The 27,650-nt window shown below is 41.6% G+C and overlaps 1 protein-coding gene across 4 annotated transcripts in view; it reads right to left on the reverse strand.

Moving 5' to 3' along the window:
* LOC139336788 (cell adhesion molecule 2-like) overlaps positions 1-22,556 on the reverse strand; it is a 129,181-nt gene extending 106,625 nt beyond the window's left edge. Inside the window, exon 1 of one of the 4 annotated variants that reach the window (XM_070971022.1) lies at positions 22,201-22,546. In XM_070971022.1, the coding sequence (XP_070827123.1) occupies positions 22,201-22,261 (61 nt within the window). In that variant the 5' untranslated portion in view covers positions 22,262-22,546. Of the gene's footprint in view, positions 1-22,200 lie in introns of all 4 variants that reach the window. The other 3 variants (XM_070971023.1, XM_070971024.1, XM_070971026.1) reach the window with 3 other exon arrangements.
* Positions 22,557-27,650: the final 5,094 nt, after the last annotated feature.

Here is a 27,650-nt window from a genome sequence, read left to right on the forward strand (position 1 = left end):
TGCACTGAGCTGCATGTGCCTCATCCTGTCTTTTTGGTCAAATGATTTTTTGAGCAACAGTCACAGGCTCGTGGGGCTATACAGAGGATGAGACACATGGCTGCCCTACCCCCTCTTGCTCAGCTCCGCAGTAAACATCTCAAGACATCACAATCACCGGCTTGCTGCTTGCTTTACCAAAGAGTGTCTGGAAACCTGTCTGAGAGCTCACTCAGGTATAGCAGAGGGCCCAGCAGTGCCTCAATGCAAATCACCGCCTCTCATTGGCAGTTCTTTTGTTGTTATCTCCTCTGATACAGTACGTCAAGTTCATTTAGAGATCTCAGAGAAGCCCGGCCAGAAAGCATTCCAGGATCCTGAAAGTGCCATATTGGCATAGACTGCTCACAGCCAAGCTTTGCCTTTGAGTATTAGCCTATGATTCATCACTTAAACCCGACTCCTGCCCCATTTCATGATCAAATCTTTTTTTTTTTTTAAAAAAGCCAGCATACATCCATTCTCTCTCCTGTGCAATTCTGCAAGCCCTGAGACACATTTCAAGGGTATCCGTCATCGCCAGTGCAGCGGGGACAAAATAACAACAGCTGCATAGCCAAGAGACATTGTAATTGCTGGAATCTGATGAGCATATACAAAGGATACCCTCCACTATATTAATAAGAGGCAGGAAGGAAAACATAAATCACAGCCACCCAGCCCACTTTTAAAACCTTCAGCAAAGTTTCACTTTGAACCCACAATACAAAAGGGTCAATTACAGAGAGATAATCCATAACTAATTTACTTGATTGATGGTCTAATTATGCCTGTTTATGTCATGCTTGATAATTCACTCTTTGATAAGCATAAGCACCCTCTTGAAACTCAGAGCAGTGGCAGTAATGAGCATACGCACATGGATATTGCTTGGAGCTTTTCTACGACCCTCAACGCAGCGTTGAATATGAGACGGTTTAGATCTTAGACTGTTTGCGTCTCACCATTGACTCTGCAAAGAGTGCACGCCGGGTGCATCTAAAAACCACCGGAGGAGTCTTTTGTGTGTTGCTGAATTTGAAAACACTGTTTACGTGTGAAAACAATGGGTGTCCAAGCGTTTTTAGATTGCTTTGTCCACAACATAATAGATTGAGGCAAGTAATGCTGTTTTAAGGCAGATACTGATATTAATATTTGACAGATATGACGCTAAATCTGCCAATTAGTTTTATTTATCATAAACGCATTAAAGATTTTTGCTGAGGATCTTTTTAGTTTGCTTATTAAAGAGTTGTGATCAAGATACATCCTGGCTGACATACGGTATGTGCTGATACTGGTATGCATGATAAGCTAATAACGGCCGATAATACAGGCTCTGCCACACCTCAGCTGGCGACACCTCCGTTGTGTCCCCTCCTGATCTCCACTGTCACCTGCACTGTGTTTCACCAGAGCCAAACTCTGTTAGTTATTCTCGCTGGTATATTTTCTCATGCAATTACTGTTCAGCTGTTAATCGGGGGCCTGTTCCACCAAATCTTCAACATGCAAGCTGAGATTTGCAACATGAGATCATGTCATCGCATGTGATCTTGACAAACTGCACCAATCAAAAGGAACGCCACACCTGCGAGCCTTACACGATCATACAAGAGCCCTGGAGGACGTCATTTGTCAGAAAGGTGTCACAGCATATACACATAAATACAGCTTAATGACAGCTCCTGTATTACATACGTGTGATTGACTGTACCGACATGAGTGATCACAGAGTGAGAGGAGACAGAAAGTTGGCATCCTACACTGACTGAGCAGGATTACATCGATGTGTACACATGATGGCTTAAATAATCATACCTAACAGAGTACCTTTCATCATTCTAAGTATTCTATACTCATATCCCCACATGTTGGCCGAACAGATATTTTTGACAGAGCTTGAGTGAAAACCTCGAGTAACAGGGACCCCACTGTACTCTGCTGTGAATGCACTCCAATTACGTAACAAACTGGCCTATAAGGCTGCTACTGTGCAGCTTTTCAGACGCTGCAAGTGAGAGCGAAAAGGATTTAGGCACTCTGGTTTTAGGAATAATCTAACAGCTGTTCGAAGTTCAGCTTGCATGACCCACTATCACCATTTCTGGGATTTGTTTGCCATCGTATATATACTGTAACAAAAAGACTGTTTTTCCTCACTGCATGTTCAGGGTGTCTCACTTAAGTGTAAGACAGTTCACCAAACAAACCAATAAGAAACTTTCCCTGAAGCACCATGTGGGAGGCCGGTGTAAAGGTAAGAAAAGCATCAGGATCAGGAAGTTATCGAAAACTTCACCAAAAGTTTTAGTCATCAGCAGAGGTTTTGTTTTCAGAGTCAAACATCTACTGTGTGCAGATACGAGGCGACATGTTCAGCATTCACGTCTCTGCATGTCTCAACTCTAATTTGGGAAGCAATTCTGAAGCAATTTTTTTTTTTTTATATATACTCAAGTGACAAAATTCCCTTCACAGTGAGAGATGAATGAAGCAAAAGCCACTGGAGAGTGCATTACTGTAAATGTACTTTAACAAATGTAGGGCGCTTCCAGGTAAATCAGTTTATCTTCAAAGTTTCTGCTGTAGGAAAGATGGAAGGAAAGGTGTAACGTGATCACTTGCCGAGAGATAATGAAAATAAATCCTTCCTGCCAGTATCCTTAAGGATACAGCAAAGGAAAAACATGTTTGATTTGATTATAGTGTAACATGAGGAGGAATTTGAGCACCCCACAAAGAAGAGGTCTACTCCTCTTTCAGTGCACGTGCTCTTCTGGTACAAGTGGGGAACAGAAGAGGATTCGTTAGCTTAAATGCACGACTTTAAAAACACCTTCCATCAGTTTTGATGTATTACATTGAGAGGGACCACCTTTCAATATAAATTAAGTGTCACAGTTCTTTTCTCACCGTTATATAAATAATTATACATGTATGTGAAGTAAAAATAGAACCGATTTCTTGAGGACAAAAGACTGCTGGAAGCTTCTACACTACGCTACAGTATGTACACATGACAGAGGAGATGAAAGCGGCAGACTGTGCAGCTCTTACGGGGGTGGTATTTGGTACAGGCAGGGGAAATGAGTGTAAAGGATAATATAACAAAGAAAGAAAAAAATTTGCTAAGAGAATGAAAGTAATGCCAAAAATTGATTAATTAGCATTTTAAAATGTGGCCTGGACTTGTGTGGTCTCTCTCTCTCTCACAGCCAAACTTAGTTACAGTATTTCGTCTGCTGAGAGGAGACGTGCATTCACTCTTTAAGAAGATTAAAATGCTGCAGTTTTCTAAACGTGCAATCAAAAACATGAAGAAACGCATCACAGACTGTGTGCTACTGACTAAGCATTCAAGGGATTGTCTTTGTGCTCAAAGCTTTCATTGAAACATTCAAAAACTGTATCAGGAAAAGACACACCCATGAGGCGTCTGGTAAGCACAGAAAGTCCCTGATTTTTTACGTTTATCCTCTAAATAATGCTTAGTAGTTAAAAGTGATGGGTCATCATCATGCATAAACTGTCCTAGGTTTACATTATATGAGACATATTTTCAAGACCACTCCATTTTCTATGAGAGGACCCTAAAATTCTGATTAACAGCACATATAAACTGAATTGTTTTGATAGCAAATGAAAAGGCTGACTGCTCTCCTCTAAATTCGGGGGCACGCTACGATGAATCTTGTGCGGCGACATTATATACAACCCAGCAGACCCACTGCCGCGACACTTCACTCAATGTGGTGTATAAATTTGGAGATCATGCTGTACTTACAAGAAATTAATTTGCATGAATTCCACTGACGTTAGATACGGATTCTGTCAGTTTGAGGTGCAGCAAAAAAAAACTGTTAATCAATACTTAGAAGTGGTTTAACGTTTGTGCTTTATCATATACGGCACTTTCAGATAGCCGCAATCTGCTGTTTTTGAAGGTGTAAGGTGAATTAAACATTAGCAATGATTAAACAATCCATCAGCGGAACTACTTTTGCCTTTATAGTCTCCCACACCCATCACTTTCGTTAATGGGGGGGGGTGCTTTTTGATATAGTCAGCTTCATCTGCATACTTTATACTGTATATTCAGACCTTTCAACCATAGGTTCACTTAAAAGTAAATTTCATTTTAATGTAAATTACTGAGCCTTTAACCTACATCTTCAATTACAGAAATACTCAGAGCTCTGCATACGAATAATTGGGTCAGTATAACAAGAAAGTAGGAAAATCATTCAGTCAAAATAATGGTACAATAGAGTATGTGCATACAGTCTGTTGCAGAATTGTGCTTATGGCTGATCTCTGTTCTTTGGAGAGATATGTCGTAATTATTAAACTATTCCATCAACTTATTTCCCTCTTTAAGCAACGAATTTGATCACTATTAATAATTTGCAGAGGCCATAATATGAATGCTGCTCAGCACGCCTCCTGCTACTTCGACTGTGGGTCAAAATGAGTTACTTTTCATGCAATAAATGTAATGTTCTCTCAAAAATGTCACATCATTACCAGGCATATCAAACAGAGAGGTGCTCTGTGGACTGCGGGATGAGGTCTCCGTCCACGGTGCTGTGTGTGGGCACTCTGCTCTGCTCGTTCATGCCTGTGCTGTAATGTAATTAACAAGGACAATCACTTGAAATACTTTACAGAAACGCAGTTTGGACGCTTAAAAAACTGAATTTTCACATTGTGGAGCGACTCTCGTGGCTCTCATGTCACATAATGTATTTTAACATATCATGTAAATCCTTCAGTGCATACCTGTCCAATTCCTTCATTTCATTCAATTAAGCACTCAACTCCATGGTACTCCTCCATCTGTTTGTTTTAACAATGTGCTGGTGTGAAAATGTCACACATGATAAAAAGCATTGTTTCTGTAATCTTTGAGCAGTTTCTTTAACATTGGAGGGTTTTGATGACAGTCATTCTGGAAATGAAGGTGCAGCTCAGACTACTGATGATGAGGAATTTGTTTTTGGGCCATTAATTAAGCAGAAGTGGAGCATGGGAATGATGAAGCTTGGGAAGCCAAAAGATCTCACCACCCTTATTATTATCCAGGTGTGTAGAAGAGTGTGAATGTTAAATTTCCATTCCCTGATCTGCAGTGAGGCAGGGGCGACTGATTAAATGTGTACCAACTTCACACCATTTTCTGCGCTCAGTCTGGTCTCGTAGTGAGGAAATGACAGTGGGTTATGGTTTCACAGAACGTGGAAGTCCCACTGGAGTCTGTCAACCTGGGATAAATTCAACAAAGCCTTTATCGAGCCAAGAATATCTTGAAAATCCACATTTCCTATTAGTGCTCCTGTGTTGTCACTGGCAAAAGTGTAAGAAATTCAGGATCAGCCCAGTGCCACGTTTGAGAGGAATATCTTAAAATATCCTGATTGTGTTTCGCTGATTGTGTTTTGAAACCGAGAAAAGTGGAGCAGCAAGAGCAGTTTAAAGTCAGACACAATTACAAGTATCATCAGTTATACTTGCACTGTGCGCATTATTTTTTTCCTGTGATGAAACCCAGTGATGAAACATACTGTTTTCTATTTTCTTGTTGCGCTCTGGGTACATTAAAGACTTGTGATGAAACTGGACTGAATCCTGTGTCTACTCGAGTCCTTACTGTCTTGTGCTCTTGGTGATTATACTGATTATGAGTGTCATGGCTCACTGTATTGTGAGCTGTACTGTATTTTTCATAATTATCATGATATTTAAAAGACTTAAAAGCAATACTGAGCACATTAGAGCAAATACTGAGACATTTCATTATGTGAAAACATGCTAAAGGTCACCAGTTACCATATTTACCCTTACAACTCACCTAAGTGTATTAAAGGCCTATATTTCTCTTGATATAATAGTCTTCTGTTTTGATCCTCCATTTCCCATTTGTACTCTGATGCATTCATGCACACACACATACAGTGAAGGAAGCGAAACATCCTCAAGTTCCAGTGACTCGACTGACTCTTTGCCAGAAAAACAATGAAAAAAATAAAACATTATACTGAGAGGAAGAGACTTTATCCACCCTGAGAAAAAGTTCACTCTGAAAGTGTTGTGGGAATACTGTGGATTCTGGGATTTTTTTGTTGACTGTGAACAAGGATGTGGAGCAGCAGCGATGGCAGCGAGGAGGAAACACACATAACCACATACAGATGGCCCCATCCCTCGAACAGGAAAAACACTGGCGCATGTAGCAATGGCAGCATTGCTCCACCTACCTTATTTGCACATTGAGATCTAATAACAATGTGGGCAGACCACTAACCCGGGGTGAAACGCACAGACCCGTGATCAGATGTCATTATCCAGATAACACATCCGGATGGAGTAATACCAGGTGTGAATGAGGTCAGAGAGATTGTAGTTGTGGCATTGTTGCATCCAGTCTGCATTATGTTCAATTGAGCACAAGATTGCATCAATAATGCAAGCTTGACTACAGTCACTGTGCAGGTTGCTCACACATGTACAGTACAAACGACGCAAACACACACCAACATAAACAAAGGTAAGAGCCGATGCAGATGCACACATTTAATTTAGTATTTAATTGTTATGCTGAAAGTATTATAGGAATATCATAAAGGAATTTCAAATATTATATTGAGGGTTTTTTTTTATTATTTATTGGGTTATTCTGACATCAAAATGTGATAAATTCACAATATTTTTCAGGAAAATCATGCACATAAATCTTGAAACAAACCTTCAGACTGTAGACTGGCAATTCCGGGTTGAGTCATATCGGTGCTTCAAGCCCAGCATCACAGAATTGGTTGGCGTTTACCACAAAAAGCAATTGTGTCCAGAGAGCCTACTTCTACATCAAGCTACCTCCCACAGTGATTGTTCAATCAAGGCTATATCCAGAACAACTGCAAACACTCTGTCGCCCTTTTAGAAGGACGAGGATCTGAATTTTTGATCTCCAAGCTCTGAAAATCTTGAAGGGTTTCACGGTGATCAATTTGTTCTTTTAAAGCAACCCCGTGTCCAAGGCTCGCCGACCTACGGGCCATGTGGTGCTGCGTTGTCTATTAAACATCAGTATGCTGAGTTCGTCGCTCCTACAGCACCTTCGCGACCACATTTGGGGTTTCAGAACGTCTCTTTTTTTGTAGGTAATGTGTTAAAACTCATAAAACTAATGTTAAAATAAAAACTGAACATAATCTCTTACACGATGACCCTGAATTTGTCCTGAATGAGGCGCTTTAACACTGACAAGCAATTTTCCACAACCACAGAATTAGACACGTCTGACCATATTGTTTCTTTCAGGTTGACACGACTGAAAAATTGCATTACACTTTCTCGAGACATCTGCCTTTTCTAACTGAACTACAGCCTCCACAAAACACAGTCTTCACGAACCTGCAAAAATTCCAGCCAAGTCTTTTTTTTCACAGTACAAAAAAGCCTCCTACAAGTATGCGTCCATTTCAAAAGTGACTGCCTGCAGCTTTCCACCACCAGTCTATATGGTCCCTGTATTTATGGGGTGATGAGGCCTGCTCCTGGGGTTCAGAGTGGTCATTATCTGGGGGATGCTGCAGCTCCAGTAGTTAAGGTCACCTGGTACACACCGGATGTCCTCACACTCCCACCAGCAGAGGAGGATACTAAATGTGTAATCATCTCTGAGGCAGGGTCTATCCAAACTGGCCATTATAAGAGCTTATTGTAGGGTCCATCCTGGCTTTATATCCTGCTATTTCAGCAGTACAATCCAAAATAGTACATCTTTCCTGTGGCATTAACAGACAGCAGATATACTGTGGCTGGTGATGGTGAGGGCAGGACTCTTATTGGGCTCAAAGTTCACACAGAGAGCAAAGTGTCTGCTCTTGTCATCAGTCTCGCTGGTTCTGATACTTCTTATTCTTCAAATCAGTACTTCTCTGATCAGTCAGTATTGAATTAATGCCATTATTTATTTTGATGAGCATTCTTTCACTATTTCTTACTTCTTCAGATTAATGAGAATGAAAAAAAAACAGTTTGCTGCAGCCCTAGTTTGCACAAATTACAATTTTCTGGAGCACAAGTCCTCCATGACAGTATTTTATATTTAATGCTCTGGCCATCAGGGGGCAGTAACCCCAGCTAATAACAGGGATGGAGGGGTCTTGTGCCACACAATAGACACAACAACATGCAACATGGAAACGCCACCTCAATAAAGCCAAAAAGAAAAACATGCGTCTGATGTCCGTCACTGCTTGCCACCATCTTCACAGCTGCTTAGGTCAAGACTTAGAAATTCGGAAGGAATGGGTAGAATTTAAGTGGGACAGCCAAACAGAAACACATCATCAGAGAAAGCTTTGAATTAGAGCCACAATTATTTTTTTGACACTGCATCGTTACATGAAAAAATAACTTTGTAGAAACAAATAAGCTTTTCTCGTCCAGTCCATGCTGGCGGCGGCATCGAGCATCACTTGCGTTTGCAGGTCTGACTCTGGCCATCTTGTTTCGATCTTCCACACATGTCCACATGAGTTTGGAACTTCCTCTGTAATTCTGACTTGAAGCTCTGCTCACAGTCACTTTGAAAGATTAATTCCAGGAAAAAAAAAAAAAGTAATTTGCCACCTTTCAGAGAGATAATGACCCTGCTAAAACTGGGTACACCTGGAGTTGTTTGATTTAGATATTCAGACTACAAGGTCGGTGACCCTATTTTAAATTAAAGACCTTATGACACATTGCCTGTTAAACAATTACACCAAACCCCCTAATAAAAACACTGGATTAATGCCTGCACTTGAAGACCAACATTTGTTGAGATGTCAGCAGGTACAGTTAACATGTTCAAACTCTGAGAATTGCACAGCATGCATACCTTAAATAAACAGGCGATCAGAAATGAAACTCATGTGCGTCTTATATTCTTTATTCCAGTGCACATTGTAAAATCAGTGTATCGTTGCAGTTTTCTATCATTTCAGGTGAATCATAACTATTATTGTAAATACTGCAGACAGTCTATCCCCTATTCCCTCTTAAGAAATCTAGATCAATACGCTAAATTAGTGAAAAGTCTCCTAAATCTCCAAATCTGCTAGCTCGATCCTCCTGCAGGTTATTTTTACACTGTACATATGGGCGCTGTGTTTGCTATTCCATCATTGGGAACACCAAATGTTGCTTCAAGTCAGTATTTTTCATCCACACTCAAGCAAACACATTGAATCACTTACCAATTAACACTACTCGCGTTTTCTATATGCTTAAACACCCATGTGGAATAATTTGTGTTAGACAGACCAAATGTTCCTCAAAGATCAAAACTGTATGAGGCTGCGAATCACAACGCCACAGCTCAGACAAGCAACAGTTCTGCAGCAGTGAATTTTGGCAGATTGCAAAAAAAAACCCTTCTCCTCCAGTATAGATGGTATAAACAGACTCAACTGGATTCTCACCTTCAGCTCTGTGGAGCTCAACATCTCTAGCTTTCTGTCGGCAATGCCTGCAGTGCGACCACTTTGCTAACCTCCAAACACATTTTTATGCCACTACCTTTGTGCTTAAATATGCATTTTTGTGCTGTCAGTTCACTGCTCTCCTCATCCAGAGTCCAAGTTGTGTAGGAGAAGATATGATTTTGCATTTGGCTTAATACGTTTGGTTCCCTGCCCCTTCTCGAGCCAGTCACATGAAGCTTATGGATTTGTCCTCTCTCTTTTTGACTCTACTTTAGAAACACCTGAATCAAAAATTGGTCCTTACACATAATTAAAAGTACTGTCACTGTTAGAGGTTCTGTTTGCTCCAGTTCTGCAAAAAACACAAAACAAATGCTGCACGCTGCATTGATGACTGCACCTTCACTCTCAGAACGGCTGCTTTATTTGCAGAGTACAGGCACAGTTTATTCCTGCCAAAATAAACCACACTGAAATAATAAAGCTTCAGGGTTGGAATAAACTGTTCCAAACGTGTGTGTGCGAACACACCTTCAGAGTGTCACGTTCATGCAGCAGTCAGCAGGTGGTGAAACACTTTCCATAAAAGACAACTCGCAGTGTAATGCAGTCTCTTTGAAGAGGAGGTCATCTATCTTTACTAATTGTAATGCTCGTCTGAACACAGAGTGCTCACTGAAATTTCAATTTATGTTTAATTCCCTTACAAATCTTAAGCTGTCTTTCTCCCTCTGTAAAGAAAAAAAGATTTTCCCTCTTCAACTAAAAAGTCACACCAAACCAGCTGAATCAAAAGTAAATCTATGAAGCAACAGAGTGCTATGTTATCTTACTCGTGATGGTTTAACCTTTATTTTAACCTTTTATGTTTCTCAGTCAAAGCAGGTGAAGGAAATGGCAGATGTATCTTATATTACACCATGACACTTCTCTCTGCTTTTTGCAGTTTGTGTGCCTTCCTGCTTCACACCTTCTCTTCCTTCCCCTTCTTGCTCTCAGCTTAGGAGCTTTCAGGCTTTTTATTTTTTTTTCAGCAAGGCATGCTCTCTGGCTCTGAGCACTGGCATCTCTTGCATCGGTATGCAGCTCCCGTTCAGACTGCTGATCCCTCTTTATGAGGACATGAGTTTCAATGCTTTTATCCCCCACCTTCACTTGCAAATATGCCTGCATTCAGTATCTACACTCCAGCTTTAGAGACCCGTGGGAAGCCTTTAAAGAGGAAGTCAATAAAAGGGTATAAACATGCATGAGCTTAAGTTTGTGCTTTTTGTGTCTTTATTCCAAAGTTAGATTTTTGGGGTGGTGATGGAAAACAAAATAATTTTCAAGCTGTTACACTGAAGCAGAAGTGGAATTTTTAATATTTCTGCTTTTGCACTGCATCTATAAAACATACTTTTTTCAATAGTTAGGAGAAAAAAATACTCTCCAATAGAGCTGTCACTCATTTTCAAATCAAAGATCGTCCGAGCAGCAATTGTCTGTTTAAATCAATTCAACACATTACTCTTGTAAGAAAGTTTAACATTTGTATGAGCACTAGTAGATCTGGTTAAAAGCATACCATCAGTGGAGTAATGCAATTCATCGATTAACTGATCTGCACAGTGTGTACACTTTGATTGTTGTGGACATTATTTACTGGGCAGACTTATCTGTAACCTTCACTCTCTAAAGCAGTGCAGTGCATCATTAAGTTAAGGTATGGAAAGAAAACACAGGCTTTAGTGCATACATATACTAGGATATACTTTTTTGTCTCCGGCTGTAATTCTAGGCAAAACATGTCACAGATGCAGCAGTGAGCGTTTCTTAAAAACTGCCAGGGACTTAATGCAAAATTCAGTAGCATGTTCTTCTGCCTTCAGACAGCACATGCAGTGGGAATTAGCAAGTTTGCTCAATAAAATTGTCAAATTGAATTGCTGTAAGAAAATAAACAGGTTGGACTGGTGCTTTTTTTTTCAGGATGCTCTCAGGCACATAAACAGTTGCTTTATTTATTTTGTAGTGATAACAACACTGGGGAGAAGAGAAAAACCAAAAGCACATGGGAAATTGTCATGAAATATTCTGAAATACCGCCAGCCTTGAAGACACTTTTAATTAGCCTCCTCTATGTTAAGATTTACAGTGTGTGCTCTTTAAGTTGGCATGTTTCCCCCAAGTTCCTGCGGGTTTCCTCACAAATTTAGAGACATTCTGAAGTGGACTGGAGACACTAAATTGCCTGAGAAAATGAATGCCATTGGCTGTCTATGTACAGCATAATGGCCTCTGTGATGTCAGGTGACCTGCCAGGTGCACCTGCCTGAATCTGGCAAAATGTATGCTGGGATACTCCACAGCTCCTCGTGACCCTGAGAGGGCTTCAGTGAGCTGACAAATCCAACAAATGGTTTCTCATGAGTCAACAACCTGTTCTTGGCAGCTTTTCCTGTCTATTTTCTTCTTTTTGGGGTCTTTAATTTTGCAGTGTGCACAAACGATATCTGATCATATAGCCATAAAATGCAAAACATTACCCTAGAATAAATAAGTACATTTGCAATGATTTTCTGCTTACAAGTCTATGAAAATGCATGACTTCTTCCAGCAAGCTATCAAATTTCCGAAGATAGAGCAACAGAGCCTCCTTTATCTGGAGCTCAGACGTCCAGCCTGACTGCTCGACTGAAGGGGCTTTATGAGCACAGCAGCCCAGTGATGCAAAATCCTATTGACTGTGTGAGACTGATGGAATTTCTGTATTAACGCATAAAAATAGAAACACTGAAAGCCAGTGGCCAGTGAAGGTATAAACACATTACAACTAATATCATCTCACTCATCATTTACATTATGCAGACAAAAGCCCAGGAAGGAAAGGTTGTGCGAACTGAAGTCACGTTTCAGCCGCCAAATCTGAATAAAACGTGCAATATCACACAAAGGCTCCCCAGCTTATTGTCCTTATTGCAGCTTTGTTTGTGCAGTGGCAAAAGAGCCTGACGTGACTCAAATCAAGCGCAGTGAAACAAGCAGACACTTCTGGTCAGGCAGCCAGGTGTTTGGTTACAGTGTGATACCTCTGATAGTCCTCTACCTCTGATAATCACTTTTTTTTGGAAGCCTCCCAAACATGCAGAAGCAGAAAAAGACATTTATTACAGCAACGACATAATGACGGTCCAAAGATTTCATGGTTAACATTCTGCACTCAACACCTCTCACTTCCATTAACACACTGTTCTTTTGTAGCTCTCTTTCTTAGCAGAATGAGGACTGATTTTGTGTGAAGGTGTCTTCCCCTCCTATCACAATAATCACAACAGCTCACAACAGAAAACAAAGGTGACATAAAAACAGAATTAAACAGATTGCATTCCCGGCTGGGTCACTGAATGGCGTGTGCCCGTCATTTCTGTACAAAAAATATTAACTTTGTTCATAAAGACCGCGGCATGAGGAGAGAAGGGAGATCATCACACGGGCTAAATGAGATTCAGAGGCTCATCCATAGTCAGGCACAAAGCCCACTTCAACGGAGATGAGGGCCAAGGGAGATTGGTAAAGGTCAACACTGCAAACGGGCATAAAATGAAGTATAGGCTTCATTTTGGGCACAATTCTGAAATGTAGGGAATGCATAAACCTCCCACAGAACAGACGCCTACCACCTTCCCAAAAGCGCAGCCGAATCTCATTCATCAAAACTCCAATGAGAAATACATTTGTTCCCATTCTCTGCAGATTCTATTGAAATAAGATTAGCGTACGTTTTTGGATTTTGTTTGGTCTGTTTACAGTAAAACTTCCAAGTAGGACCGACTCTACTGCACCTTTATGGACGATCGTTTTACGTTGAGGATCTTTAACAAAGACTTTTGCATCATGAAAATTAAGGATGCACCGGAATGACACGCTGTGATCATAAAACTACTCTGATGCAACAGCACCAGGTACTTCACAGCAACATGGATTAACCTCTCGTCAGTTGAGCAGGTAGGGGGGGAAGGGCGATGTCCGCAGTTTGGAGATATCTTAGGATAAGAGACGATGACAGAAGTAGAGCACATTAGCTCATTTAACAAGCAATTTGATAAAACAGCGAAAGAACAAACACGACACAGAGTTCAGAGTTTGCTAACGCTAGCAGCGGGAAAGAGCAACAGCGAGAGAAAATGACAACCCACAGCGGTGAAAATAACAGACGCTCTTACCCAGCGCAGCCGTTCAGTTGTAGATAATGTTGGACTTTGTCATCTTCTCAGTGTGCTGGAGTCGAGGTACGACTTTCCCAGCGGAATAGCCGAACCACCTCTCATCGAGCAGAACCGGGCTCTGGGAATATTTAGGTCCGAGTGTGATCCACCTCCCTGACAATCTCACTGCTCACCAGTGAACGCTTCTGGAAAAGAGTGTTCTGGCTCCGTTTGAGGAGTTAAGTCAAACAGTGAGCTCCTCTGATGCTTTGGCATCGGATGTGATTCCTGCTGTGACTGTGCCTCAGAGACTTTTGACCAAAGAAACAGACGAGGTCCAAAACAATGGAGGGAACCACAGCTGCAGCCATCGAGAGACGCCTCGCTGACAGAAAAAACCCAACTGTACTCCATCACAGATAAAGTTTGTGTGTATTATGACAATAAAAAATTAGGAAACAGTAAATTATGGAAAATCTGTTATTTCAAATCAAATATTTTCTAAAAAAGATAACGTGAAGCCTACAGGCTCAATGCAGCGTCTCACTCCAGTTTGCACTGCTTTCTGAAAAAATAACCAATATTTCTACTATTTGTGTGACAACTACAGTGTGTTGTGTTGTAAACACAATCATTCAAAATATATTTGCAGAGTTAATAGAAAGTAAATCTTTATTTTTCATTATTATGAGAGAATGTTTATTCATTATTATAAAATTATTTTCTTTTTCCTCTTAGAAGCAAACTGCTGGTTCCTAATTAATTTCAATTCATTAAGTTTTGCTTTTTCTTTTGTTTCCCATATGTCTGAGTCACAGTTTACTAAAGATGCAGGGGTGAAATACACGAGCATACACACATCACGTACCAGCTGTACTACACATTTCCAACTGTTTTTCTCCTTTCACATGAGGGTTTGGATCAACATGGCTGTAAATGGTAATATCAAATCCAAGCCCATCTATGAAGTCAGTCGCACACAGGTATAGAAAACACGCTGCAGCTCTCCCTACGTTGTAAGTAGAGTCTGCTGCTACTTGACGACATGACAAATGAAATACTGGGCTCTCTGGGCTTCGGCAGCGAGCCATTCATGTTTAGAAATATTGACTCAGCTGTCCGAGATCATAGGAATACATGTAAATTCTGTTTCATGGTGGATTTCCACTTTAAGAAGTGTGAACACAGGTGCCTCTTCTGCAGTCTGAGATTGACGTAAGCAGTGCTTTAACCACTTTTCAGCGTGACCAACTGTGGCATTCAACTTATCATGAGTATCTTGAGAAAGGCTTCTTGGCATGCAGTGAAAAAATTTTCTCAACCTCTTTCGCTCAAATACGGGTCACAATAATCTTTAATAGTGTAATTGCCTTTACAGTCTATCATCTTTCTTGCTAAGCTCATGCCCACTCAGGAGGGGGCATGGCATGTAGAAGTTCTATGACAAAGAGCATGGCGAAGGGAGACTGACAGCGCACGGCGTAGTTGGGGCAGCGAGCAGCTAATCTTTAAACCCGTTCTCCACTTGTCTGAGCACATTTGCCTCTGGCTTGAGGCTTATCCCTACAGATGTCTATCTGTCAACAGAAAGCAAGCAGGGCAGCAGTGGCTCTTTTGGAGCACATTTGTCCCCTTTACTGGATTATTCATTTGCAGTGGTATACAGCACAGCACCAGAGCTGGCGCTTGGCAGCTGGGTGACGTTGTGCAGGGATAATCTAACCCTCAGCGCTGAGGAACGGGTATCCTTGAATGTAAACCACCTTCCTCTGCTATACCTTGCCTTCAGCTCTGCCAGCTTATTCCTGCTGCCTGATTATTCCAACCCACAGGAGATGCACCCATGCATACATCTCACAGCTCCCCCACCCCCCGTGTCACACAATATGTGAAATTCTGGGGTTCACCTTTCCTTGAGTCCAATATGTATTCATTTCAAGAGATTTTCAATACACCCAGATCCAAGCTGAAACAGAACTCCATTTTCACATAAAAGACCTGAGAAGTGATGCACCAACTGCACACTCAATGACAAATCGACTGTGCAGATAGGCCAGTTGTTCACATCCATGCCCACAGTCCGAGTGTGGTGGACACGACTGCGGGACTCATGTATTTTAATGGTCGAAATGGCGACTCCTCGGTGCATTCCATAAGCCATGAGGTTTCTGGCCCAGACTAGTGTAAGAAAGCTAAAAGGAGCCACTTTGATGCTCTTGATTTTAATCCTAATGACTGGACTTTGTAATATAATATGCAGAATCCTGACCGTGTGCACAGAGACGAGAAACATAGTTCAAATTATCTACATTGACTTTATTTTGCTTGTCTGTTGCAATTTCCATCCTGATTCAAGGAAATGAAGACATTTAAATAATGCAAAGTGTTTTATATGTAATGCTTGCATTGATATGCATATGTATTGTGCTTAACATTATTTATATAGTTGAAACAGCTTTGACTGGAATTCTAGTACATCTGCGTTTCAACTATAGCCTTACTGCAAAAAGAAGCTGATGAAAACGCTGACTGCAGATCGTTGAATCATAAACTGAAAATCACCAAAATGCTGTTCCAGACACTTAAATGGTACTATGGGAACTTGATATAAGGTCCTAAAGATCATCAATTTGCTCCGTGTTATGGCAAATGTAGTGTTATATGGTGAGACATTTCATGCCATTTTCATTATTAAGATGTTTTCGATGTTATTTTTCTCCTCATAACTTTTGGTGTGTAACCACATGAGCGGTTCTACCGTTCACACTAGGTTCATAAATTCAATTTAACGTTAAATATCAAAGATGGGGTCTTAACTCGCACAAAATGGATAGGTCTTCTCTTAGGCCAACATTTGAAGGAAATATCAAACATTTTACAAGACGCTTTTGCATTTTTAATGACTTGCCTCAATTCCCTCCCTAATCAGGGAGGAGATTTTTCATTTACATTATGAGGGAATTATTCATCCTCAACCTCCTTGTCTTTTTTTGTCTGCAGTTTTGATGTCTATGGTTTTGATACCAGATTAAATGCTGTAAAAGAAAGAGAGCCACTTTCATTTACTCTCCGCTGTGCCCTCCTCATTACTGCCCCCACACGTTATGGACAAACACACACCGATGCTCAAATGTCACCTGCAGGTTGTACTTGCCAAAATGTCTGATGAGATAAGAAATGATGAAAGGCTCCGTGCTCAAACAAAAGAAAAGTTCCCTTGGCGGAATGCGAGCTTTTTGGGCTCTGTAAGAAGGAAAGTGATGAAACACTTGAGTAGAAGGAATGTCAGACCAAACCAGAGAAGCTGTGGCCAACAAAGAAACGCACGGATCATAAAACTTAGATCTCCGACACAACCAGCCGACAGGTCTGCAAAGTGACTATGTATAACTGCACCACATGGCTAATTAGCATTACTAGGCTGCCAGCCTTCTAACCTGTTAACTGGCTCTGACAAGTCTGTCAGGTGTCTGCATCAGCTGCCTTTGGTTAAATATGTTGTGATGACTCTGGTGCAGTGATACAGCAACACCTCACAGGGTGACATAAGTTCCCACTGGTGCACATACGGGCACCAACAGGACCTCCTACTCAGAGCAGAAGCGCAAGGCAGGACACACAATAGAAAGAAGGGAACAGCAACTCAACATAAGAATTCAGTGCTTCCCATACACTGATGTATTTGTGGTGGCCTGCCCCAATATCAACACTGACTGCCACATATTGATTTCTATTTTTTCACTATTTAAAATGGCTAAAATCTTATTTCATTGTAGAGCATTGATTCGCTCGGCCCCTCCTTGTCACACTCTTGCTGTCTCTCTCTCGCAAACACACTGACAACAGACTCGTCTTGTGAATAGCCTCTCCTCTCCTCTCCACACACACTCTGAGTCGAAACATGATGATGCGCGGGAGGAATGACTGTCGTTGGCTTTTCCTCACAGATTAGACGGCTGGCCGAATTCCTGAGCAGAATCAATCCGGAGATCACGAATGTTTATTATCATGAACACCTCTGCTCAAATTTGTCCAAAACTGATGGGCCAAGTTAAGTCTGATGAGTCAGTCTCTGTTTCTAACACAACGCTGGGAGAATCAACGCTTCAAATAAGTAATTAGCGCGCGTGGTGTCACAGCTGTGATTCGAAATCGATCGAAAGCAGATTTCATTTTCGATAATCGCAATCAAAATTCTGATCAATGATTCTCTCTGTGTTTCTCTCTCTCCATCTTTGCCGACTTGCGCGTATCCCACGAGTGTCTGAAGGAAAAAAAACACTTCAAAGATGACACAGCGTAGCTTATGGTTGCCTGCAGCTGCACTTCTCACTGCCAGAGTCGGACATGTATCCAGCTCTTTGATTGATCCTCGCGGTCCGCCACCGCTGTGGCAGCTAGCTCAGCGGTTCCACGGTGACATTTATCCGTGGTAAGTAGCGTTCCGCACAACTCTGCTATGACGGATGCAGGAGGACACCATAGTAACACTGCATGAACAGAAACTTTAGATTTCTCTTCTGCGACAGTAAACACAACACGCAGCCTTCATTCACTATTGTGCTTATTTAGCCACGTTACAGTCGGCTAAAGAAACTTAACTACCACGTTGTAGCAGGCACTTTTCTGTGACTGTGGCAACATGGTGCCACCATGAGAGGCCAACTTCCCACGACGAACCTGCTGGTTTATGTCACATATTAGGGTTCAGGTTTCCCACTTGGTGAACCATTTTCCAAAGCATGGCCCTAGTGTGGCGCATTGTAAAAAGCAAAAAAATGGCGATTATATGACACTTGATACCATGTGGCGTAAATGTGAACATCTGGAGAATCGTGACTCTCATAGTCAGGAGCTAGCTCATCAGGATAACTGTGGTAAAGTGAGCTGTAAAATGTGAAAACCACATCAAGCCAGCCACAGCTTGGATTTTGATGCACGTCTATTCACGCTGTTATGTTACGGGTGCTCAGAGTGGCCTAAAAGGACAGAAGACTGACAGTTACTTGACAAAAGGTGAAGCAATGCAGCACTGTACATAGTTTGTTAATTGTCTGACACAATGAGCTACATATATTGTTCACTTATTTATTTGTCACAAAGTACTCGGCAATTGAAATACAGCCAGCTACGAGCACAAATAGAATCTAATTCCTTGGGAAAAACTGGAATTAATCTATTATGCCTCTATTCTGCCACTACAGCATATTAAACATTTAGGCAGTGTAGCTTTCCATAGGCTGCGGCTATAGATAAGAGTCCAGCACTGCATTTAAGCAAAATACAAACAGTGTAGTTGTTCTAAGAAGGATGAGCCTGCATGAAATAACTCTCAGCATTATGGAGCATGAACAGAGCTGCTGAGGCTGAAGTGTTGTCTACAGTATCACTGCAGTGTGTGATGCGGCGCACTGCAATTTAACTGTCGATTAAGCTGTGATCACACAGAAGATGCATGCACCTTATTACCTTCGCAGAGGAGGTTATGTTTTCAGTCCCATTTGATGGTTTGTTTGTCTGTTAGCTAGCACGCTATTGCAAAAACTGTTTACACATTTGAATAAAATTGGGTGAAAGGTTACGGCACGGCCTAGTGCAGAACTAGATCCAGATGCACCAGCATCAGCAGATTATTAAAAGGACTTGTTAAAACTGCAAGATAGGGACTTCTTTGAATATCTGCACAGACTACTACTGCTGCTCACAAGCTATTGCTGTTGCTTGAATTAAACAATCTGGCATATGTGTCCCATAATTGGCCACCTCTGTGTATTCTGCAGCTGATCCTGATCCCAATGCAGATTTGTAATGTCTGACCATTTTAATAACACATTTGGAGGTTTTTGTGCAGCTTTGTTGGAGGTGTGTGCCCTCTGAGTGCTTTCTACACAGACTTTCAGGGCCCTGCCCTGGGCATGTGTCTAAACTTAAAGCACATAGCATAAATATATAATATAGCAGCCTCTGAATTGGGCAGTATCTTAGCAGAGCTCTTGGATAAGATGATAAAACTCTGTGTCTCTTCTTCTCTCTGGCAGGATGTCATGAACCCAAATCTGTTGCGATATGGGTTAACTCTCTGCTGTCTATCCAACTCTGTTATCATGGTTGTGTTAGCTGATGATGCTAATAGTTTTATACCAACAAAATCATGTGCTTGCACCTTTTGCTGTTACAGTAGTTATAGATGGGCTCTACAGCAGGAAAAGCATCATTTCTGAGATAGCAATACAACATAACAAGTTAGAATGTCCAATAAAAGGAATAAAAGAAGGTGAAGGGATTAGTTAAACACAGCAATAAATTATGCTGTCCATAATAAGAGCAAACCACCGGAAGCCTGCAATAATGGGAAACTCCAAGTTAGACTTTTGGCATTTTTGCTCTAATTTTAAAGGCAAGATTTGCATCTGACATTTACACATAAACACATTTTAATATTTCATTCATTACTCTGGATACTTAAATTTCAGCTTGTGCAGAACTGAGATGGAGCATCCATGCAGGGTTGCACCAACCTTAGAGAAACACACCAGTAGTTTTCCATAGTGCCCACTCACATGCATGTAGCTTCCAACCATTTTCCAAAGCATGCCGTTAGTTTCAGCTCTTCCCATTCATTTAAGATCGGCTTTAAAATCATCCTGCAGAGACTTAAATGTGCTTAAGAAAGGTAATCTGGGACACTGACTATTAAATCAACATATCTGTTGTTGTTGCAAGCAAGGACTGTTTGGGAGAACTCTTCCTTTTGGGTGTGCTCAAGGTCTGCTGCCACCTCTTATTGCCAGATGAAACCAAATTCGCATTCCCGCCCTTTCAACGTCGTCGATGTTGACTTTTTTGTTGTGTATGGCTTTCATTGCAACATAGCCTATGGATGCAGGTCCTATTTGGAAGTCAGTCCTCATATCCCAGATAATGGGTACCCTTGAATGCACCGTCAAAGGGTTTTCAAAGTAAGTTCCATGTATCTGCAAGTTAATTTTCACATAATACTGATACGAACTGACACTAATGGCTGCCTGGATGATAGAAAGCCATCTTAAAAGATATGATGTGCCTTCCAAAGAATAAGATTAGCAGTTACAAGTCAAACTCATTTAATACCATTAAGCTGCTTACCATTCGAGTTAAACTGGGTCCCAGCTGTGCCTTTTCTTCAATGGGAATGGTCTGACACTTGGACTAAAAATATGTGACACATGAGAGACAAATCTGACACTGAAATAGGACTAATTTTAGTGTGGATTTTTGATGTGATGATAGAATGTGGAAATTACATGAGCAGCGTAGAGACTCAGACTACAGGTTTCTGACTGATGGTCTGCGTTGGTTCCTTGAGGGGAGCCTTAGCAGAAATAGTTTAGATGAACTCTAAATCGTCACAATTATCAGCGTTAGAGGGACGAACAATAGGTGACTCTCAGTACTACATCTCCGCACTACAGTCAGCAGTGAACAATGACAGAAAAATCTTCCTCCTGATCATTATTTAGGGCAAAATCTTCGCTAAACTGGGGTCAGAGGGGATTTTTTCCTATCTTTGCTTTGGGAGTTCCTGATATGAAACACTTTGACAGCCCCCCCGCCTCCTGCTGTAGGCGTTATCTGCGCACTGGTCGCCTACAGGGCGGTGGCTGCGCGAGCATGTCCAAGAGCGGGACGGTCTGTGGGGAGTTGAGGGAGTTGTCATGAGGAGACGCAGATGTCTGGCTGCGGAGAGGCACACACAACCTCACCTGCAGCGTCTGATCCCAGCAGCCCAACTTCGAACGAGCGACTACACGGCTCGCACGGTCAGTAATGCATACCGACACTCCTGGAGAATGCGCCCGCACGCACACACAGACGCCTGCCTGCACTTACACACAGTGCGCAAACTGGCCGTGCAGGAGACAAAAGCTCAACTCAAATGCGGCCACTGCCGTGTCGAAGACTTCTTGTCACATCCGCACATTCACTGATTTGAAGTGTGAAATTGCTTAAAAGGCCCAAAGGGACCCGACAGTGCGACTAAAAAAATGATCCACTCAATGGCACACCGGTCTCACAACAAACAAGACGCACGCCACCGGCCGCTGTAACCTTTCGTGCATCCCCGTGTCAGCTCCTCTATAACTGTGACATAACTGGATGAGCACACAGGAGGTGCCTGCAGGCGACTCATTTGCAGCCCGATGTTCTATCTGTCACTTAGTATCAAAGCGAGGGCATCATCCAAGTTGCCTCCGACACAAAACTTGTGCAGCCGCATTCTGCTTTTTATTGCGCCGCACAATTCAACTTCCAGGCATTCCAGCACAGTCGGCTCCGGCGGCGGACGACCGCCGACCTCCGGCCAAAACTGCTGCGCAAACACACATCATTCTGCACGCCAGATCAGCTCTCTTCCTACCCAACACTTGAACTCACGTGTGACATGATCGCATATGATCTTTACACTTCACGCAGCAGCAGCACCACCACCTCCCCGCACACCACGCCCGTCTATAGCTACAGCAACATCCAGCGCTCACCTTTAAAGACGTTCGCACAGAGGCTGTAAAGGATGAAGATCAAGTGCTGCTTGACGATCATATTCTTCTCTTTTCCTTCACGATTTCACGTCGACACTCCACTCGCGTCTGTCTCTTGTCTTGTTCTCTCTTCCTCTCTCTTCTCGTCGGGATGGACTTATCCAGGTAAACGGCGCAGTTTCGGACTGAACGGAGTTACATTGATGAACTCTGCCTTTTTCCTCAGAAGTCCCTGTGTATTTTCGCAGATCCGGGGGCAGTGATCACTGTAGGCTAGTGTGGCAGGACGGCAGGGATGCTCGTCGGCAAAGTGCAGCTCCTGTCTCCCTTTATTGCCTTTCTCTTTGACTCGCTGCAGAGAGCAAGAGTCCCGCCCACGCTTTTTGACTAATGAAGACGCTTCACCAATGGAGAACACCTAGAAATAGTTCTGATCTCTGCTAAACTGTCTAAACAATTACACCTTGTGGCATAAGACTTACTTTCTTGCATCCACTCTGGGGAGGACATTAGTAATCCTGTAATCAGTCTTAGAAGGAAAATTGAGCAAATGTCAGAGAAGAAAAAGAAGTCTCTGCAGGAATATGGTGATAGTTCAGGCCCATCATGAATATAATAATAAAATATAATAAAGTCATAAGGGGCTAATGTGTACCGACCCTCTCTGAGGCTCTAAAAGGAAGTAATGATGATGCTCTCTACTTGATGTTTTTGTCAGTGTGAGTCTTAAATGTGAGAGAGCAAAAAAACATCACCACGCCAGTGATTTAATGTATTAAAATATGCCCACAGCCAGCAGAGTTAATTTAACACTTTTAGACAGTTTTGAACAGCCGCCCCAGAGTCATAACAGCTTCATGAGGAGACAAACAAGCCTGCAGTCAGCACTGGACAACTCAAAATAAGTGTCATTGCAAAAAACTGACAATTATTATCTCTGGTAATATTTTAAAATGCACGCTGAGTATCTTTTCTGGAGTTTTGGAAATGCAAAAATAAAAAGGACGGCATGCAGTTACCAAAGAAAGACCTGCGTGTGAAGAGGCAGTTGCTTTGCCCAGAGGTTGTGACCTGGTGTCTGGGTGTGTGTCGGGAAGCGGTGCACAGGCACACGGTAGGTTAATGGGCTCCTGGACATCCCTCTTCCTTCAAAGGCTCCTATGAGTGGTGCCCAGAAATGAGTGTGACCATCCCTAAAGACAGAGGTGGGGGGAAAGCGGCAGCTCCAGCCAGGGATCGTTTTCTAAGCCCATCACAAGGATTTTACACATGGTTTAACATGCTGCCGGTCGAATTTGGTTCAATTTTGCACAGTGGCCTTCCACGCCACTCCCACTTCAAATCAAATTGCTGACCTGGCCGTACCACCTGAGAGAAAGCTGTGGTGCTAAAAAATATATTCCAAGCTTTTAAAATAACCGGCTTGTCTCTCAGTAGGAATACATGTAAATGACATCTGAAGCGCCGCCATTCATTACCTAAACAAGCAATCAGTTGGATCACTAATTTTCATCGCCAAACAGGAAATTAACGCTGCGTTTTCCCGCATGTTCAAATCCATTACAGCTTTTAATCAGAATGGATCGAATGGGGACCTTTTACTAACACAAGCGCTATTCACTTTTGTATGCTGATGCTGCGATTTAGCCTTTTAACTTGGAGCCATGCACATCTCGAATCCCCGCGGAACCATTGTTGCCTTCCTGAACTGTAAACCTTGAAGGACTGAGCGCTGTTGTGTGACATACATTTTCAATACAACACACTTATAATTCAGAGCAGAACTATACAAAGCCAATTACCATGAGGACGGCGGTAAAGAATCAATCCCATGAGTCCTGAAGGTCAATTCCTCGTCATTTCATTAGATCTTTGAGAGTAGAATTCTACTCATGCGCCTTTTAAACAGTGAGAATTTATTGACTATGTGGGTTCAATGGAAAAGCACAGGGTGCTGACACAGATCTGTAATGCAGAGGAGCATTTATCTCTCAGACACCAAACTGCATACTGCTCTGTGCTTTGTATCGTGTAATGCCAAACTGTGTGCATTGCCAGATTTAACAAGGTCACCGGTTACACTTGAGGACCTTCCTGTTTGGCCCCAGTATAAAAAGCATTCATCTGTGTTTGGATCCTTAAATTTCACTGATAACACTGAGCGTCCACTGAAAAGCGGGTTTCTCTAATTCCAAAAGAATCCAAACAAAGGCGAAAGACAAAGGTTTGGGCTAAGATGAATGACATTAATATGCATTAAACTGTCACTGATAGTATTTAATCCTCCTCATTGATTGAAAAACAACTCATCCAGACACACTAGGTGCACAATCCATTTCAGGATGGGCCTGAATGACAGCAGTCGTGAAGGCTGAATGCGTTATGTAAATGGACCACTGCAGGTGATGAAGTGCTGCACACAGGATCTGCGTACGGGCTGTGTCAGTCTTTTTGTCATTTAGGCAATAAATACTGTACAACACACTGCTCAATCCAGATACAAGATTTTACATTTTGGAACATTTTGGTTCGGTGCGACTGAGTTACTGCGAAATCTTTCAATTCCTGAACAAGAGTATCACACCAACTACGATTTATACCCTGGGTATAAATTAAAAATGGAGATTTCAGCCTAAATCTGGTCACTGTGTGACACTCAGGTCTGATCTGCCACACTGTATTCTTCTGCTTGGATGAAATGTAGTTTAGCCTATAATAGTTTATAGCCAGTGTATTGGTATTGATGCATATTTTGGATGGTAAGTAGCAAGAAATTACAGCACAGATGTTTGACGTATACTTGAGGTAATAAACCATGACCTCATTTCATAGCTTGTCCACCAGAGAGCATTTAAGAGCACACTCAGACTGTGTCTTGCTCAGTACATATCCTGGTCACAATTCTTAATATCAAAATTTTAAATACAAATCGCGACCGATATGGTTACCTGACTTTTTAACCCTCGGTTAGATATCGTCCTCCAGTATTGGTTGAGCTGTAGCTGAATCACTGGACGAGCAAAGCTTAAACAGCACATTCCCATTAGAAATTTGGCTTTAATCAGAGAATTGTAGATGGAACGGTCCTCAGGTTTAGATGTACCAAGCTCAGCAACAAAGGTCACTTTAAATCCACCTACCATGAACAAGATATATGAAACTGCACATTCAATGATCATAGCAGAGCTGTGAACGTAATCGAAAATGCTGTATGTCTCCCCAGTCCTGCGTTGTTATGACTCAGAAACATTACCAAAAAAAAGCCGTGTGATTAAAATGTTCAGTTTTCATACTAATGACTTCCAAAAACACCCTTAATTAATGAATTCACAAGATTCAATTAAAAGTATCACTCGCAACCGCATTGCCGTTTGGTTCTTACCTTGAGGGAGTACTACAGTTATGTTTTACACATTAGGAGTACAAAGACCCTTACCGTGAAAGCCAAGCCCACCCCCCACCCCTTTGTAACAACCTGCTGAATACATAATGCAGATGTTGTCACTGAGATTACAATTTTTAATCCTATTTTTCATCAGACGCATTTTCCAGCACTGCTGTCTCCCTCTGTTGACATTTGTAAATTGTCTTATTTTGAAAGGCTTCCTGGCATATTTGGGAATGTAGTTCAGTTGCTTTTTAATGATGAGAACGAGTCATTGTATTGCAACATTTCAAGAAATTAGAACGGCTGTATCCATAATATTCTACCTGAGAATATGCAGCAGTGTTACCATGTCATGCGTGCATGATATATCCCTTTAATTTGTTGATCGTGGGGTAGCAAATAGGAGCATGCTTAAAAAAGATAAGACTATTTTAATTTGCGCCAAGCTACTTCATCACAATAAGATAAGCGATGATAGTCCTGTCCACGCTTAAATCATTGTCATTATCCTGCATCATGCTTCTGTGTAATGATGTGCAGCATGTGTTGCAGTGCGCTGTTGAAGACGCTGGCAGCAAAGATGAAGAGGAGCATTTGGAGTTAATGTTAATTATCTGAATGATGTATATATACAGTACATCACAGCTTTCCTGTATCACTGCCAATTATGATGAAATGCATATTTTAATGCCAATATTGATCGTTTTAATGCCAAACAGTAATACTGCCTTTCATGCATGTACATTTCCACCGCTGAGCTGAGGCTTAAACTTCAGTAGCAGTAGCACAACACTTTGTCTACTACTCTCCATATAAGCCTGTTATAATCCAGTGTGTCTGACACATACATGTTTTTTCCCCCAAACACTGCTCCACTGGGAAATAATACCTGTTCTCTCAAGCTTTGTACAGCTTGAACTTTAACAATGTGTTATGATGTGAGCTTTATGTTCTTTGTGTCTTTCCTTATCCCTGTAAGAAAATTTGCCATTGATGGCTACTGGGAATACAATTCCATCTGGTTATTGCCTCATTGATGGGACATTGGGAACTGCTAGATTTGATAATGAGTTTTGTGTGTACTAAGGAACATGTAAGTCAGCACTCTATGGATGTCATGATGTACAGCAGAATTAGAAGAAATCACTCAAATATGTCTGGAGATGCACGCACTTCACAGAATTTCAGCACCAAATACGCACAAATACACAGTTTGCAATGTTGCGATTGTTGTATGTACAGGTTCTGATGAAAGTGCAACCATATGTTTGTCTAATCTGATCAGCCATCTAACCTAAAAAATGCATTCTCTATATCAGCCATACTGTATGCTGCCAAGAAGCTGAAGCGTCAGTCGGCCGGACGAGTGACTGTCAAATCAACAGTGAAGGGAAACCAAAGCCCGTTCAGAAACATGAGTCCTTAAACAGCCATTACACAAAGAGGCTTCATCAAATGCTCATGAAAACTATTTTGCATATTTTTCTATAATGATCAAGATCCCCCTGAGTGAATTTAGATTCTGAAAAGATTTATGTAGTTTACCCATTTTTCATTATTAAAATTCTCAGTAGCACGTAAAGAGAGACAACCCTTCAGGAAAAAGTCAAAGTCTCTAAATAACTAATTAATAACAATGTAATTTGAAGTTGAGCTCAGTATCATCGACCTCTGTAATACATTTCCAGTTGAAATTCAAAGGAGGCCTGAGTCAGCTGAGCACGAGTGAATTCAGGCCACATGTGGTCAAAACTTGAACGGAGGCCAAAACACAATTTTGCTGCGTAACTCTCTTTCCTCTGAAACATGGACTGGCATAAAAGCACCTGTTCTGGGTTTTGCTCTGCAAACTTATCCGCGTAACTGGAAGTTGAAACAGGCTCAGGGGCAACCGTTTCCTCCATTCAAACAATTAACCTACAGTACGCTCTGCCGCTCAAGATCACTGAGAATATAACTCAACAAAATACAAGACAAATCCTCAAACAGTGTTTTAATATATAATGAGAGCCGAGATTTTTCTTAGAACACACTCAAATATAAATATTTACACAATATTCCC

The sequence above is a fragment of the Chaetodon trifascialis genome, chromosome 9 (genome assembly GCF_039877785.1).
Source record: "Chaetodon trifascialis isolate fChaTrf1 chromosome 9, fChaTrf1.hap1, whole genome shotgun sequence".
Taxonomy (NCBI): domain Eukaryota; kingdom Metazoa; phylum Chordata; class Actinopteri; order Chaetodontiformes; family Chaetodontidae; genus Chaetodon; species Chaetodon trifascialis.